Source organism: Lepisosteus oculatus, chromosome 4 (genome assembly GCF_040954835.1).
Source record: "Lepisosteus oculatus isolate fLepOcu1 chromosome 4, fLepOcu1.hap2, whole genome shotgun sequence".
Taxonomy (NCBI): domain Eukaryota; kingdom Metazoa; phylum Chordata; class Actinopteri; order Semionotiformes; family Lepisosteidae; genus Lepisosteus; species Lepisosteus oculatus.
In genome coordinates, this window is record NC_090699.1 from 21,208,012 (window position 1) to 21,225,567 (window position 17,556).

Sequence of the window (17,556 nt, forward strand, 5' to 3'; positions counted from 1 at the left end):
TCTATAGTTTGCATGTTTTTTCATCTTACCTTTCCCCAAGCATTCTGACCTTCTCAAACCTCCCTAAGATATTCTGACTAGTTTTGATTGACTTTTCTAAACTGTCGATCCTCGGCGGGACTGAGATGAACTAGTGCCCCACCCAGGGGCAAATAAGTGGTCAGCTTACTGATAAAGGCTGGGTGGATGCCAAGATTTTCAAACAATGGAATAATATTTCCTTGGCAGAGTCAAAAACAGAGTTTCTTCCTCTTTCATTTCTGTGCAATCAATTTATTTAAAATATCAATAAAAGCAAATGATTCGTTTACGTGTTTTGACTTCATGCAAATCACTTTTGCAGTGGTTCCATCCTGCCTTACAGTACACCTACTGTATGCTTAATACCTAACTGTATGTCTTTCTGAGAACAAAGCTATTTATATGCTTGGGCATCACACAGGTTCCACAGCCGAAATGTTGTGTTTCTTTTCTTCTCTTTTCAGCAAGGAATAAACCTTAACTTGTTCCTACTTCATTTGTATTCTGCTCTTTCATTGCAAGAGAGTAGAGAATATCTGTATTTATCTATTTCAGATTTATGTTTCTTTATTTTAGGGTGTGAAATGGCTGCTTGTCTCATTTTCTTTTCAAATTTGGACTTCTTTGTTGATGAAGAAGACGAAGTCAGTTTTGTCACGGTAGGTCCACCAATGTTAGATTAATCAATAATCCATTCATACCACATCGAAACCTCTGTGCTCAGTATGATTTTCTTCAAGTAAGTGCTCTTTGTGTGGAAGTCATCCGGCAAACCAATGTGAATATGTGTTTTTAATAATGTTTCCTTGTTCACGGACAAAAATTGCACTCTAAAGGATTAAAACTGTTTTCTAATAAAGATTAATACAGTAGATTAAATTTGAGACACATATCACTGAAATTCTCGTAGACAATTTCTAGTACAACAAGATGTAAATCCCACTGAAAGAAAAGATGGCAGAATTAACAACTCACCTGCAAGTGACCTTTAAACACCCCGCTGAGACCTGCACAGTAAGCACACACATGAAAGCATACATTAATCTTAAAACAGGGTCAATAAACAGCACTTCTGTCCTATGTATAGGAGTCAGAGCTGCGAACAAGACATTTTTATTGAAAACCCACTATTCAGCCACTCTTTGTTTGGCAGTTTGGCTAAAATAAATAACTCATGACCTCAGTGTTTAGGTAAATTAAAAAATATTGATTTAGCAGGGTTTCAGTGAATGGGGAGATAAACCAGGTGAACTCCTGTAAATTTACACCCATGTAAATTTTGGGAGTGTTTCTACTTCTGCTTTGTGTGCAGAGTGTGAACAGTGTTGTCTCAGCTGTTGTGTCATGTTCACTTCCTATGTAGGTAGAATGTACGTTTGCAAAGAGTAAGCTTTTCTGTTCCTTACAAAAAACATTTCAAATGTTTCAAATTGTGACTACATTTTTGTATTTCAAATTGCTTTTTTATTCAGCGATAATGATCTGATCCATGCTGAAGGGGCACATAATTGTGCTGCTGATATCTCCTCCCTGTTCCAGTCCCTCTCCTCCTACATTTGACTTTGAACTTGGGGGACTGAAGTTCCCTTGTGTTTTAAGGCTGTCAGTAAGTGTTGTGTCCAGAATCTCCTTCACTCTGGTCATGTGACAAACTGCAGTTTTTGCTGCAGGTATGGTCACATGTCCACATGGTACACTGCCAGTGAATTCCTGGAAAATGTGTCTCTTTGTGTTCCTCATTCAGCTCACATGGTGCATTCCTCTGCTGTATGTGTGCAATTCCCCTGTGTGACATTTACTATTATGCCTCCTCTGTCACTCTCTTTGTTTGTGTTCCTCTCCTACTAAATTTGGATCATGAGATGACGATATATTTTTAACCAACGCAAAGGGATTGTTTCATAGTATGGATGCCTAACTGAGATTCACCTGCTCCTGTGATTGCTACTTAACTTTGGCTCAGACACCCTTCAGCTGCAGCACATGGGCATTAACCTTTCTTACTGCACGTGTCGCAGGGCATCTGATTCTGGGGATGAAAGTGAGTGCTTAGAAATTTGATGGACATAAAGATAACACAGGCAATGTAAATTCACTAATCTGAAGGACTTGCCATGAAGGCTCCAGAGACATGAAAACGGATACATGCTCTGATCAGCACTTGGACTTCAATGCTTGCCACTGATGCCTCACAGATGGAGCTCTGAATGTTTCAAATGAGCATCACATGCATTCTCAGTGTAGATATATTACAGAAGGAGCAGCAGCTGTTCAGGTCACTGCAACCAGTGCTCTGCCTAACTTCTGGTAACATAATTATTTATTTCTTTCTCACCGCAGTGAGGAGCTCAGACCAATGGCACCAGAGAGGAACAGCTGCACTGTGCATATTATTGAAACTCGCATGTGTCCCGGACAGCTTCCTAAGCCTAGGAAGTGATTGTTGCAATACATTGTGTGATGAAATAACAACAGGACTGTCTCCCCTTTTAATCCCTGTTGTATAAGTTAATAGCACCAGTAAGCAAAACTGGGACAAAGATTGCTAGGTGCTGCCAGCTGAGCTCTTTGTGCTCCCACACAGCTATTACACAATGTAGGGTTTTCTAGTATGGAAATGAAAACCAAGAAATTGTTAAGGACTGAATGACATTTGCAGCTGGGTCTGTCTTCAGCTGGTTTGAGATGCAATAAGAGTTTAATGTGACCCAGCATTGAAGCAGAAGGATGCCTCTGAAAGACAGGGCAAAGCTGAACGAGACAGTCTTTAGTTTTACCAATGATAGAACCTTGAGCTTCTTAAAAGCCTAAATGTTGGCATGGATTTCAAAGTTATTTCGAAGTTGTTATCCGGGGTAGATACCATCCTTCACAATACCAGGGAGAAAAGGCCAGTTTTTCTGACTACAATTTAGAGTAGTCATTCCCAACCAGCTTGTCTCTGGAAGGTGGGAGAAAACAAGAATACCCAAAGAAAACTCATGAGAACACAGAATTATCATGTAAACAACATGCTGACAGATGTCTCAGGCAGAATCTCAACCAGGGTCCTGAAGCTCTGAGGCAGAAACACTAACTGCCACTTTACTAAAGGCAATTATTAATTAGCTTTCATTAAATTATGGCATATTTTAAACAATTCATAAAGAAAGCATTACTATATATCCTAAAATGCATGGCAGTATTATGTCTTTTTCATCCAATTTACCATCCTAGCACAAGTCATATCACACTTGTGCCAACATCCCAAACAAGTGGCCGATGTTATTCATATGACACAAGGACTCATTTTATTCTGTCACGGTATTACAACAGTATAATTTTTTAAAACTCCCATCATACTTAATACACAGCAAACATTTATAAATGGTGAATTTCCAAAATGCTGCTCTTGTTTAGCTGGTTAGCAAAAGTTTGGTTAAATGTGGTTAACATATTGAGAACAGTTTAATACATATTCATCTGTGAATTAATTCTGCTAGTTTATAACAAGTCAGAATGTTCTGACCTCTTGACAGCAGTCCAGTTTTCAATATGAAACTTTAGTGTAACAAAAGCTTGTATTTCTCACTTACTTTTTCTTAAAATCAGAGAAACAGCTTTACAAATATCTTAAGTCATACACTACTCTTTGACACTGAGTACTTAAAGAGCAATGATTAATCGTGTCACTTCTGATCTCAGGATTATTTTGGAATGAGAGCTACTTTAGAAACAGCCTAACTCAGGAAAAGCCATAGTGTCATATATTTTGAGGGCACATTGAGCTTCTGGATTTGCACTACTAATCGTAGATCAAATGATTGCATCAGTAAATTATTTTTATTCAAACTTTACTTTAGATTCTGGAATTTCTCATAACCTTCTTTTAAATCTATAAACACGTAGAAGTAGCACATGGCTACACTGAACAGATTACTTAAACTGCTTAAGTCCTCTAATAATATAATAATAACAAGTAATAGGTTTATAATTGGTTTATTCTCAGGTTTATGACACCTGAAGAAGGCTCCATGGCCGAAACGTGTTTTCTTTCTTCTTTTTTTCAGCATGGAATAAACCAATTACTTGTTCCTTTGCAGCCTACGCATGCTGACGCAGATCCCCACCTGATATAATAATAACTGTTGGCCAGCTTTTACTATGATCCTAACTATAGCAGAATGCCACTTAAACGAACAAACTTTGTTGTCTATTGCAGGGCAAAACCCCTCCTGCCCACAGAAAAAATCTTATTAGCACTTACCTGTAGATGGGACTCTTTATCTAAGTATATGTTGAAGAGAAGCAGTTTGAACAACTACCTTTTCTTAGACAGTCCTTGCTACAGGTATAAACTAAGACGAATGGCAGAAAATGTTTCCTTCTTGAATCCTCATCTGTGTGCACAAGCATTGAGTATCAAGCTCTCGAGTTTCTTCTTTATTTTCATAGATAAAATCAAAAGAGCTGTGTGACTTCTTGGCACTTCAACATTGTTGTTCCCGGTTGCTTGTCCTTGTTACTTCTAAATTTTCTCCAGTGAGTGTAGTAGGTAATTCTAAGTAGCTACTTCCATTTAAACATGCATCATAAAAACAAATCACACTTTCTTTTCCCATTTCCTAAAGCAGCACCCCCTGAGAGCTAGTGTGTGTTTTTGAAAGAAACACCCAACCAGGTTTGGATAGAAAGGTCTGGGAGTGCTTTAATCTTTTGTGATATAATATGGACAATAAAAATGCATTCCATTTGTTTTTCCAATTTAGGATGTGTCCAAGGAAGGGACAGAAAATAAGGTGTATCCGGGAATTTAATTAAATGAATGAAAACATCTATTAAGAAAAATTAAAAAAAAAACATATGTGTCTCAAACATCTGTGTGAATAGTCTTCAACAGAATGGTTGTACACTCACCATTCTTCAGACAATTGTTCTACAAAAAATTGGTTTTGAATGGTCTGTATTATTGCTGAAAGGCTTTACATTAGACACTAAATTATGCAATGTAGTACCCAGTATACATTTGAGATTACCAGGATAAACTATGAAGCAGGAGAGAAAATATGTTGTGGTATTATTTTTCTGTTGAGTAAATTGAATTACTAGCAAATGGAATCATACATTTGAAAACTACCACTCATGTCGTTCTTTGTTATTGCCAGTAAGCCCGTATTTAGCTCTCTAAAGTAACTTAACAGAACTGTTCAGAAGGAGATCCTTAGCTTCTTTTCCATTTATCGTATCTCCAGCACACTACAAGGCTACAAGGGTGTGTTAAATTTCAGATGGTGAATGTATAACAGCACATGTAATTCAATACAACATACGATTCCACAGAGGCTCCATGAAAGATAAATTGGTAATTCATTTTTTCATCAGTACCAAAGGAATGAAAGTGAAGACAGAACCATTACAGGAAGCATAACAGATTAGCCAATGATGTCATTATGTGTTGGAAGGATATTAGCAAAACATCTTGTTGACTATTATAAATAGAGAACTAATGGGAGTCAATGACCACTGCTTCTTTATTAATAGTGCCATAACATTCCCTTGTCATGTACCTTTTCCAAGTTTATCCCTGAACAATCCAGAGCTCAGCCCTATGTGTCAGGGCTGATGGACAGCTGTTCTGGTAAGCATGAGAGAAGGAAAGGAGGCTCTGCATTGCTGGCCTGTTTAGTCACAAGTAATGGTAGCATATCTCATGTTTCATCTTGATTCATGCTATTGGGACAGGAGCTTTGAGGATGCCTGGGATATCGTTTTTTTTTAACAAGACCCTGTGACATCAGACCAAGCCTGATGTTATGCCAAGCATGACAGGACACCTTGATCAGTAAATGGGAGAGGCTGCTGCCCAGGTTGGAACATGATCTCATTCTTTAGCTGCACCAAACATATATAAGTCAAGCTTGTCTGCAGCACTGCAGTAGAGACTTGAAACTGATCGCTTTGGGATATTGGCACTAACCAAGGAGTACTACAGGCTGCTGACAACATGGGGATGCTAAGAGTTGAAGAGCTGGTAGGTGTGAGATTATTATCCTAAGATGTTAGAGACTCATGTTTGATATTCACACAAGGAGGACTACATTATGTTTTGGGAATGATTTGCCAGTCCATTTGTTTATAAGGTATCATCGTGTGGTTTAAGGTGTGGTCCATTTATGAATATTCTAAACAGTTTCATGTCTGTTTTTATCAATTGGATAAATTAGAGTGTGTACTTAGTTTTGCGATAAATTAGCATTAATGAGTATCCAGCTAAAACTGGTGGCTTTAATCTGTTGAATAGAATGAGAGGGATTGTGATTCATTATTCTCTAAATAGATGGATAGATCTTTTTTGCTGGCCTGTCTGAATGCATGATTATAAGAGTACCCAAAGCATTGAATTAACTTAAGTGAAGACATTTATTATTATCTATGGGTGGATGACCTGGCCAAACATATTACTCTTAAAGTCCAGGAAATGATGACTAATTGATTTTCATTTTAGTGCATAACAGCCATAAAAAACAAGAAGTACTTTCTAAACTGAGTTAACTTTTAAAATCCAAATATTAAAAACCAAATAATTTAAAATGCATGTCTTAAAACATGGTGGATATAACTAAATTATTGCAAACGCTTCTGGAAAATACATTATTGGTCTTCTGTGCTTTATTAACATGTATCAAAATAGAAATACAAGATGACCATGCTAACATATTTGCACATGATTCCAAACCATTCCCACATTACAGCACTGCAAATGCATCACAGTACATTTAATTATGAACACTTTTCCCAGGATTCAGATTGACAGTAAATTTGTGTCCATACTTTGTTCATTTTAAAGGAATACTATTGTGTTTGTGGGTAATCACCTTGCAGAGCAAAGACATTACTCTTCAGATCAAATGGGAGACACTATAGTATAACGCAGATTAACTTTGACTTTTAAGCACTTCACTTCACACACTTGTTACGGTATGTCACTGATGTGTTTGGTGCACAACACGAGACACACAGGTTACCATGTGTACCTTCATTGCCTTACATTACATTCTAAAAGACAGCTCTTGTGAGATTAATTGTTGCTTCCTGCTTTAGGTCACTGGCAAAAAATGTGAGGGCAAAGAGACTGGAGAGGGCCTGACGGAGGAGTTCGCAGAGGGAGAATATGAGTCTGTTGTCACCAGAGAAAAACAAGATGATCTTAAATCACATGAAGGCCTGTCGTTGATACAGAATGACATTGCAAAAAGGGAGAAAAAAGAGAAAGAAATTAAGGTAGGCATAATCCCTGAATATACCCACATATTTTCCACATAAAACCTTGCATTGTATGCAGTGCTAAATGCCTGCAGAAAATAAACCATTTGCCTTCCAATTAAAAAAATCTCACATTTTCTCACAGATATATAAAGCACATGAACTGAAGCTTGAAACTCTGGATGACCTTCAAAGCATTGTCAAGCTAAAGAAGAAAAAGAGAGTGAAGAGAGTGCCAGCTCTCAACAAGGAACCGGAGCCAGAAATCATAGTAAGAACAGTTCTTCTGCTTTAGACAACATTTCCTATCCAGAAGGAAAAATTGGATGGTGATTGGGAGCCTTGTTTGTATAGCAAAACAAACAAAAGCAACTTATTATTCACAGAAAATATCAGTAAACACTTATAATCTTCAGATTAAGAAGTACTCAGATACCAAGTGGGACTATTAAACCTATTTTTTTAAATCCTTTTTAATTATATTTTTGCAAGCCGTTGCCAACTCAAAATTTCCAGTTATTACAACATTTTAGCAAAACCTGATCCGATAGGTCCCACTGTATAAGAACTCAAGAACCCAATGCAGAACAGCTGGGTTGTTTAAGCCCAGTTTATAAAGAGGATAACTTTTATCTGGCTCTTGAATCTGAGTGTTGGATTCAAACACTAATTTCGGCGTGTTGCACTTTTCTTGCTTTAGTGACAAATCCATTGCCAATGAGTTTCCATTAATGCCCCTTCTTTCATTATGTGGTTTGTATTGTAGGTGTCCCTGTTATAGCATGGCAAATCCAAAGCATGTATAACTACATGACATTTTAATTGACTCTTTAAAATGTGTTTTTTTTTCCAGCCAGACACAGTGGATGTAGCAACTTTCTTGAAAGCAGCCGTGGAGAACAAATTACCAGTGATTGACAAATATCTTGCCGATGGTGGTGATCCCAATGTCTATGACAAGGTTAGTCCTCACGTTGAAATAAAACAAAAATACAGACATGACATACATAAGGTTAGCATTGCATTCTGTAGGAATTAGTAAGTAAACACATCTTTGACATTGCCTAGTGCCCTGTGACTCCAGAATAAGTTTCCTCCTAGGTTCTACAACTCTTATCAGATGACTTTCTGATAATGTATGGAGATCTTGGAGTTAAACACGTGTCCTACATTTTGCTTCCTCCTCAGTTTGAAAGAACGGCTTTGCACAGAGCATGCTCAGAAGGTCATGTGGAAGTTGTGAAAAGACTATTAGATGCTGGAGCTCTGATTGAGAAAAAGGATAAGGTATGTTAATGGACTATTTTTTTCAGGCCCTTTAAAAAGGAATACGAATTTAATCTTAATCTTGTCAGTGTTGTTTTCAGTCTGTTTGTTTATATGCACTTCACTGTAGTTATAGAAGGAGAACAAAAATCATGTTGTATTTCAAAACAGCTGGAATCCACTGCTGTCCACTGGGTATGTCGAGGAGGGTGTTTGCCAGCTTTGGAAATACTGCTGAACAAAAATGGGAATCTCAATGCCAGAGACAAGGTACAGCGATCCCTCAGTACTGAGCTTACTGAAGTCAAAAATACATTTTTGTTGTGGCACAGTACCTTCAGCAAGTGGCATAAATTACTTTAAAATCCTGTTATTTTCAAAGAAGTACACTTCAGTTCCGATATATTTATCAATTGTGTGTCTTCTTTACCGTTTAGCTGCGTAGTACTCCTTTGCATGTTGCAGTCAGAACTGGACATTATGAGTGCGCTGAACACCTCATTGCATGTGGAGCAGACATCAACGCCCGAGATTTAGTAAGTACCATCAAAATATACTAAATACAGTATTTGTTCATATGCCTGAAAGCTACTTTTTTATTCCTTGTGAGAACCACAATAAAAATATTTGGTTTCTCTCTCTGCAGGAAGGAGATACACCAATGCACGATGCTGTGAGATTAAACAGATACAGATTAATCAGGCTACTGCTTATCTACGGAGCCAACCTGAACGTAAAGAACTGCGTAAGTAAAACCTTCTCTTTTCTAGATTTGATTCAGAAAGTTCCTCTACCACAGTGTCTCGGTTATATTTTGCATGCATGGACCTTTTTAAGGGGTCACACTGTAAAATAGGGCTTTGGCTAGCAGTCTCAAGAGGTTGTGGCACACACATTAGATTTGTCTACTTGCAAGATCCTTTTCAGTAAAACAAAGACTGGGAAGGGCAATGTACAGTATGCCATTCGCCTCTCTTTCAATATACGGCTTTCATCCTAGGAAACCACTCTTCACAAGAACCTGGGATACAATTCCATAACCATCAAAACATGAACAGAAACCTACTGTACCATGAGAGACTGTAAAATTAATCAATTTTTAACATTATATTTCTTTTTGTTGAACCTCATGTTTAAATGCAGATTTATCACATCAATCTAAAATCACAACTCAGCTTTCAATCAACAGCGTAAGGGTATAGTGTTACTTATAGCGTACTGTGTAGGGTTTTTGTGGCATATAAATTTAAAAACCTAAGTGTCATCTACACCAGTTTTACTGCTGACTTGAACTGAGTGCCTGAATTGCAAGAATAGTGGGCCATCTAGTGGCATCATGAGCAACTTTTCTCAGAAAGCAGAGGATGAAATTGCCAGATCATGACATTTACGTATTGCTTGCAATTCCTTAGGAAGGGAAAACCCCCCTGGAGAGCGTACTTCAGTGGCAGAGTGGAACAAAACACATCTTGAACAGCCATACAGAAGAGCCATAAGTTGTATAAAGCAATGCGTGGCAGTGAACATCAGATCTCCTGCCTACAAAGACTCTGTTGTGTTGCAACTTGGTTAACACTAAAAGCATTAGGAGCACCTACAAAAACCAAACAATTTACATGCGAGACTTGCTTCCACATTTATCGACTGACAGGCAGGCTATGAAACAACAGGCCGTCTGTGAGATTTATAAAGACTAACCTTGTGGCCGATTTGTTTCTTCAAAATCACGAGTACCTGCTGATAAATGAAGGTTTTGGATTGTGTCTATATAAATTCAAGGAAAGGCAATGCCGTAACGAAATGGCTTTCATGTAAGAACCTTCCACGAAGAAAATAAGATGGATAATGTGATTGTGATAATCTCTCCTCTGCTAAAGCTTTCTTTAAAAAGAATACACTTTTACACCAAAGTGAAACTCCAAAACTGGTTACTTATTTTTACAGTGATTACTGTTACATTTAAATAGATCCTAACAGAATCATTATGAACCCTGAAATGTCTCATTCACATTAAAATCATTGTTGAAAACAAGGGAGAGTGACAGTCAAAGTGAAAATGAATGTAGAAGCTGGAAGAGAGGACGTTGGAGAAGAGAAGACTTTAATGGGCTTTGCAATGACAAGGCCTTTGGAAAGTAATGCACTTACTGTACCCAATGTATTTTTATACTACTTCATGTAAAGTTTATATGTAAATTTTGCTTATTTATTGTGATGACAATAAACAGCACTGCAGTTTTAATATGTATCTGTATTTTATTTTTCTATAGAAAAGCACATTCAAACGTTTTTCAAAAATGTGCAGCTTACAAGCATTTTACACCATCTAAGGTATTAAACAATGAAAACTTAAGTTTGGTGGTGTCTCAGTCCATTGAGAATTCAGATTATCATACTAAAACATTTTGCAGCTTGTATAAAAAAAAACAGACTGCAAAATAATGAAACCCATTCTTTACAAAAAAACATCTCAACACCTGATGGACATCTGATGAACCATAGTACTGGATTACAAACATTTGTCCATTTTTGTAAATTACAAGTCATTTGCCCATATCACTCAGTGGCGTTTGTCACTGCAAACACTGTACATGTCATAATTCAGTACAAGAGGCTGCCGACGTGATCATCCAGAACGGGTTTTATCCTCACTCTGAATCCCACTACACATGTTTTGTTTTGGCCCTCTTTGACGCTGGAGCCTCTTGCTCTTGGTCCTCCTCCACTGTCTGAGTTTTCTTTATGGTGTGGATTACACCAAGTGCCGTCTTCCTGGTTTCTGAAAATGAAAGATGACAAATTTGTTTTTTTTTGGCCAAATACTGCTAAATGCTTTATCACAATTTTTTTTTGTATCAATACTGTCCTTCTGTTTTTCAGCAGCCTCTTCTAAAAATTAGGCCATTACCGGTAGAAAACCCCCCAGACACTCAGGGTCTTCTTACACATTCAGCACCCCCCGAATGCCAGCAGGTTTTACCTGCATGCAGAAGCGTAGCTCTGCAGTTGGTAGAGACTGCGGCCTTGGCGTCCCCTTCAGACAGGCCAAACACCAACCCCCTGGGAACTTCATTAAGGATCCATAGAAACAGTGCAAAACATTACTGACATCAGTTGAAAAGAACAACTGTGAGGTTATAGAAACGCTGTAAAAATAAATCAGCCTGATTCTGGTTCAGAAACCAGACCGACTCAGACAGTAGAGATTGGTCCCATTGTAGACAGTAGGCCGACACAGATCCCTGCTCCATACTGACACTACCATTGGACCACAGGTTGCTGAAAGACTGTAATTTCAGAGGACAAATAGGCTACTGCAAATTGTTCAGTGAAATATTGACTTTTAACCAATACACCACTGTTAGGGCTAGAAATTATAATCATGAAGTCATATCCATAGTGTAATACCTGCCTCAATCAGATAACTGAAGAGGTTACCTACTCTTTAAGCATATTTTGACAACAGTCTGAGCGTACAAATTTAGGCTCACACATATGAAACCTTCACTTTAATGATGTCTCTCTAAACTGCGACATATATCAGTACAATCAACAAAAATTGTACTTCATTGTAGGTCTCTTTTTTATGCACTTAGGGTACACTTTGGCTACATACAACACACTTACATACACAGACTCTGTGTCTTCTTTTAGATTTAATCTTCTTTTAAATTTAGAAATGTTATCTGCTCTGTAGTTCTCAACATGGTGCCAAAGAATGCATTTCCTGTCCAATTCAGTGGAATACCAGTTAATTTACAGAACTGAACATCATTCAGCTGGACTGCTGTAAGGATCTCTATAAAGAGAGGCATTATAAATATCAAATGATCAAATGGTAATTACATGTAAGATCTATCCCCAGGCTATTAAAGGATGTTTTGTCACTGGTTATTTCAGATACACAATATGTTATGTGTTTACACCTTGCTTTATTGCATCGTTGTCACAATTTTAAATATAAAACTAAATAAGTCAACCTCATGGATGCTTTCAGAATTAACAGAGAAACTACAGGGCAGCATGTTTACAACTGAGAACAACAGGTAACTTCTTCTTACATGGAAGGGGTTGTGGGAGTGGAAAATGTTGTTGTAGCCCATCTCATGCTTTTTTCAAGAAACATTTGTATGAGATCCTTGAATCAATTAATTATTAGCAACCTAATCGGATAGATGGGCTGTACTGCCCCCTCCTCATTTGTAAATTTTATGTTTTTTGAATGTTTTGGTAAAATCTTAAGAAAATGTATGATTCACACTTTGAACTCCTTTATGATTTGACTTCAGCATTTTGCCACTGCAGAAGTCTTATACCTGACCTCTTTGGAGGCACATCTGAACACCCTGACTAGTGCAATTCTGTGTCGAACACCTGCCCAAGTCATAGAAATCAAAATGGAATTTATATCATAGTGTATATAGTGTTTTTTTAATTGTTTCTAATATATATATCTGTTGGACAACACCTCATTACCTTTGGATGTGCCTCTTTTTTCCCCTCATTTTGAAGATCACATTAAGCTCACAAATTAGCTTACATACAAATTTCAAATGTTAGCATAAGTAATTGATACCACAAATATTTAACACAAGGATACAGGTTAGAAATGTCATAAGGTCCTCTCAAGTCCAAAGGCTGTGGGAAAAAAAGATAATATATGTTAAATGGTAAAAATGAAAAAGCACGAGAAAAAAAGAGTCTTACAAAACTCATTTAAAGGAAGGCTAGACACAGCAAGCAGCAACATAGTCCTACAGCCTCAAAAGATGAGTCTTTTTGTACTCTTGGCCCTGTTGCTCCTCCAGGGCTGGATAACAAATTTACACCTTCTTATCTCTCTCTAGGCTCCTGCTGGTCACCTGTTTGGGTCTAGAAGAGAAGCTTTACTACCACCAACCATTAGAAGTATACCATCTCTCACTAGCTTCTGCTTCTGAACTAGCCTGTCAGCATCTATTGTGTACTTTACTGCTCATACCCCATTTCCTTCCTTGTCAAGTATAGCCCTGGTGCTGTAGTCCTTTTGTTGCTTTGGTCCCTATATTGTGTAGGGGTTCACAACACTTACATTAATTGATTCCATAGCCAAGCATCTTCAACACTCAAATTCTTTTGCGTTAGCTCGTTTAATCGATTTTAGCCCTGCTTTTAACACCATGCAAGTTCATACTCTCTTACAACGCCTGTGTGACTCAAATGGGAATGTTATATGCTGGATCAAAGATTCCCTTACAGATCGACCTCAGAGAGACGCCTTGAATGGACGTGTACTGTCACCTTTTTTATTCTCAATATATACTAATGAGGTGAAGATTCAAAGTACACAGCCAGTCTGATTAAATATGCAGATGACATGGTTTTCGTGGGACTCCGTTTAAAGGACCAACATCTGGGTGAGCAAACTTACTTTAAAAACATCAGTATTCTTGAAAACAGGTACCAATCCCGCACACTGGAAATAAATGTGGCAAAACTAAAGAGCTTCTTTTCAATGCTTAGACCAGCGGAGGGCAATCTTTGCAGACAATAGTTCTTGTCAGTCCGTAGAGGTTGTGGAGAGTTTTAAATATCTGGGAACGCATATTGATCTGAGGCTGAGCTACACTGAGAACATAGACAATATTTTTAAGAAAGCAAGATAGAGGGTGTTTTGAATCCAAAGACTCAGGAACTTTAATGTTAGTCAAAATCTCCTAGAGATGGCATTATAAAAGCCTTGTCAAGAGCGGCCTGGCATTTAACATAACAGACTGGTATGGAAACCTGGGGCTGAAAAGCAAAACCAAACTGTCCAGAATTGTGAAAATGGCAGGAAAAATAATTGGGAAACAGCCGCCCCAGCTCAACGAATTACGTCATAACGCAGTTCTCAGAACGGCAAGGAAAGTCACAGCTGATTCCACACACCCACTCCTTTCTCAGCTCATAATCCTCCCATCAGGGAGACGCCACAGGGGACCAAAATCACATAAAATCATTTATAAGAAGTCCTTTGTCCCCTCTGTTATATCAATGAAGGTATGTAAATGTATCCCCCCCTCTACCTATTTATTTATTCAACTATTTATGTATTACATATTGTTGTTTGTGATTTCATGTGACTTTATGTGATTCTTATGTTTTGCTTGTGTTTGTACTTCTGTGGGAGAAGCCAAAGGCAAATAAAGTGTCTATCTATAAATGTCAATGTGTGACGGAATGTGCATTTAACAGTATTTTATAGCATTTGAGTTAAAAATGCCAGTAGTTCCTGAAATTGTAATAGGAAGAGAAATGAATTATAGAAAATACCTTTTCTGCTCCACTGGATATTATGACATTCTGCAACCAAAAAAAAAGTAAAAAGTAAAGCAATTAGCTTGTCACCACTTGTCTTTGTTAGGCAAACATGCATATTTTAAAATTTGTGCTCACAAAGACACAGCATTTTGACATATTTCAATGCTCCCTGAAATAAATACCTTTCCTTTGCAAGTCTGCATCAGGCTGAGTGCATTTGAGATTGTATATCTTCTCATGGTAGAGTCTTTAATAGCGGGGGTGTAAGTGATCTCAAAGAACACTCCCCTGTCTATTGCCTGGAAAGCAAAAACATATTTTAACCAAACGTAAGGCTGTAATTTGCATGTGCTATATTGACAAATACCCTAGTCCAGAATCCATTGAATTAATAACTGAAATATTTAAAAATGCTTAAATTTAAAAAACTTGAAATTTTGTCATTTTCTCCCATCTTGCCTTTTCCAACTAGTACTTCCAATTGACTCCTAGCCAAATTATTTTTTATCCAATATACAGTATCAATGTATTCAAAATAGAGATAATCCAAAGTTGGAATGTTTTTAATTAATCAGGCACACACAGATTTGAAAACAAAAATTCTGCAATTATCTAAATTGACAAGGTACGGTATAATGTACTTACACCATTTACGGGAGGTCTTTTGAAAAAGAAAGGCTGCTTTTCCGTGACAGTGATACAGATTATGTCAACATCAAATGTCATGCAGGCTGCCTGTTAACACACGAATATCACGAGTAGGTACATTTCTGACAATGGCTGTCAGGCTACCAAAATCCAAATGATGCAAAGAGGGGTGTTATTATATCTGTCAACATTTGTAGTATCCTAAAAACCATATCCACATATCAGCAAAAAAATAATATCAAGTGGCAAATTGCTGCAGTAAATACAATACTTTTAACTCTGGACATTCCAGACCGACACTCTAATCAAGAATATGTTTACAATTGACTTTAGAAAATGGATACCTATCTATTTTAATATTATTAGTAAAACATCGTGTTAAGAATAATTTGAAAGCAGTACTACTTATTTAGTATTCTTCTCCTTTTCTTTTTGTGATTTAGAAGCAACAAAAGAGCTAAATTCCTACATACATGAAACAGCTTCTCTGTTTTAGGGACCACAGCCACAAGGTCATAATACTTCAAATCTGCAGAAGGCCTCTAGGAAAAGAAGGAAAAAAAAATAAGATCACATAATATTATAAATGCACTGTCATTTATAACACATTCCACAGCAAAAATGTTGTACTTACAAAGTGAGATGCATCAGAAACTCCGAGTGTTAACCTGTTCAACACCTTAATTGGCCTGGATTTCCCCTAGGAAGAAAAGAAGCATACATTTAGTTTATAAACTCTTCAGTCTGTCTTGGAGAGAAATTAGTAGTGCAAATGTGCTGCGCTACTATTTTAACGAAGGAGCAGCATTTATATATTTGAAATTGGCAAAATACCCATGACTAAAACTGGAAAGATGAAGAACTCTGGCTTGAGAACTCTATTCAGTGACGTTTATAAGCTGTTTAGCTGTTACCCCACAGGTGTCCCAGGCCATCAGATGTAGACAAGTCAATGTTAAGTGTCTACTGTGCTCCAGATTCTGAACCAAACCCATCATCCAGCTCAGCCTTGTCAGGCTCAAAAGCTCCACAAAGTAAAACACAAAGTTGTACTACAAAAGAGCTGACTTTACTGACATCATATTTAGCCATCTCAGTTCAAGTACACAGAATGACAGCACGCTTATGCCAGTTTAATAAATGCAGAAAAGCACCACAACAACATCGTTACAGTACCTGTACAACAGGGAGTTGTCTGAACAGTTCATCAACAGAAGCAGGTTTCCTTATTTCCTGCAAACCAAACATGATTTCAGCAATGGCATACATTTAGCAAATATTTTGATGGTGTATGATTGACATACAATGTACCCCGATTGTTACCTGCTTCTTTGGTTGTAAATCAATCAGATGATTTATTGCCACCGTGGAATAACCAACTGAAAAGACAGAAATAAAAAAAAAAGATGGGAAAGGGTTTGAGCCTAGTTTTAAATTCGGATAATAGCAAGAAGTGTCCCAGCTTTAATATAGGGACTGTTAAAATTAGCACGTTTTAGGAGAGAAAATTAGAATAAGCAAACAGCTCACTGTAAATAAGCTTTATAAATACAAAGCGAAGTACAGTTGTAATTTTGACTTAAGTAAAAAAGCCTCACTTTGACGATGTATGCATCCAACTGTCTGTATCTGTAAATCAAACATGTGCTCTCACCATGTACTTTTTGGGAGTTACTCGTTATCTATAACTTTTTCTTTGAAAACAATACTTACGATGTGCTGCAGTTTCTATAATATCCCGAAGCTGTTTTTTATCATCAGTGTAGTTTATGTTTAAATCTGCAAAAACAGCCATGTTGGTTCCACGTGAGACACACAGAGCTCATGTCAAGGGTTAAAGTGATTGTCCGCACCGGTGCTGCATGGGAAATGTAGTAAAGGCTAAGTAATATACCGTCCATCTTAAAGAAATTAGATAAACATTTAGTGTATTTCTGAATATGCTGTGTGTACAGTTCTCGTTGTTTTGTAAGAGTTAAGAGATTGTTTTTACGCTCATATGTATTATTTGTTATCTAAACACTGTTAAACACAGTATAATTGAATTTAACATAAATGTTGCATCTCCAGTTAATCATATTGGGGACTTTACTGGAG

At 37.3% G+C, this 17,556-nt stretch overlaps 2 protein-coding genes across 2 annotated transcripts; one reads left to right on the forward strand and one right to left on the reverse strand.

Moving 5' to 3' along the window:
* The first annotated feature begins 5,843 nt into the window (after positions 1-5,843).
* On the forward strand, positions 5,844-10,771 carry LOC102689706 (ankyrin repeat domain-containing protein 1). The gene is made up of 9 exons (XM_006643186.3): positions 5,844-6,031; positions 7,102-7,281; positions 7,409-7,534; positions 8,117-8,224; positions 8,452-8,550; positions 8,701-8,799; positions 8,967-9,065; positions 9,176-9,274; positions 9,942-10,771. Exons 1-9 carry the CDS (start codon positions 6,005-6,007, stop codon positions 10,023-10,025), a joined length of 921 nt encoding a protein of 306 aa, XP_006643249.1. The 5' UTR covers positions 5,844-6,004; the 3' UTR covers positions 10,026-10,771.
* Positions 10,610-17,305, reverse strand: rpp30 (ribonuclease P/MRP 30 subunit). Its single transcript, XM_006643185.3, has 11 exons — positions 17,173-17,305; positions 16,783-16,838; positions 16,636-16,692; positions 16,094-16,159; positions 15,933-16,001; positions 15,457-15,546; positions 14,994-15,110; positions 14,824-14,853; positions 13,130-13,167; positions 11,510-11,589; positions 10,610-11,308 (listed from the first exon to the last, which is right to left on the reverse strand). Exons 1-11 carry the CDS (start codon positions 17,252-17,254, stop codon positions 11,193-11,195), a joined length of 801 nt encoding a protein of 266 aa, XP_006643248.1. The 5' UTR covers positions 17,255-17,305; the 3' UTR covers positions 10,610-11,192.
* Positions 17,306-17,556: the final 251 nt, after the last annotated feature.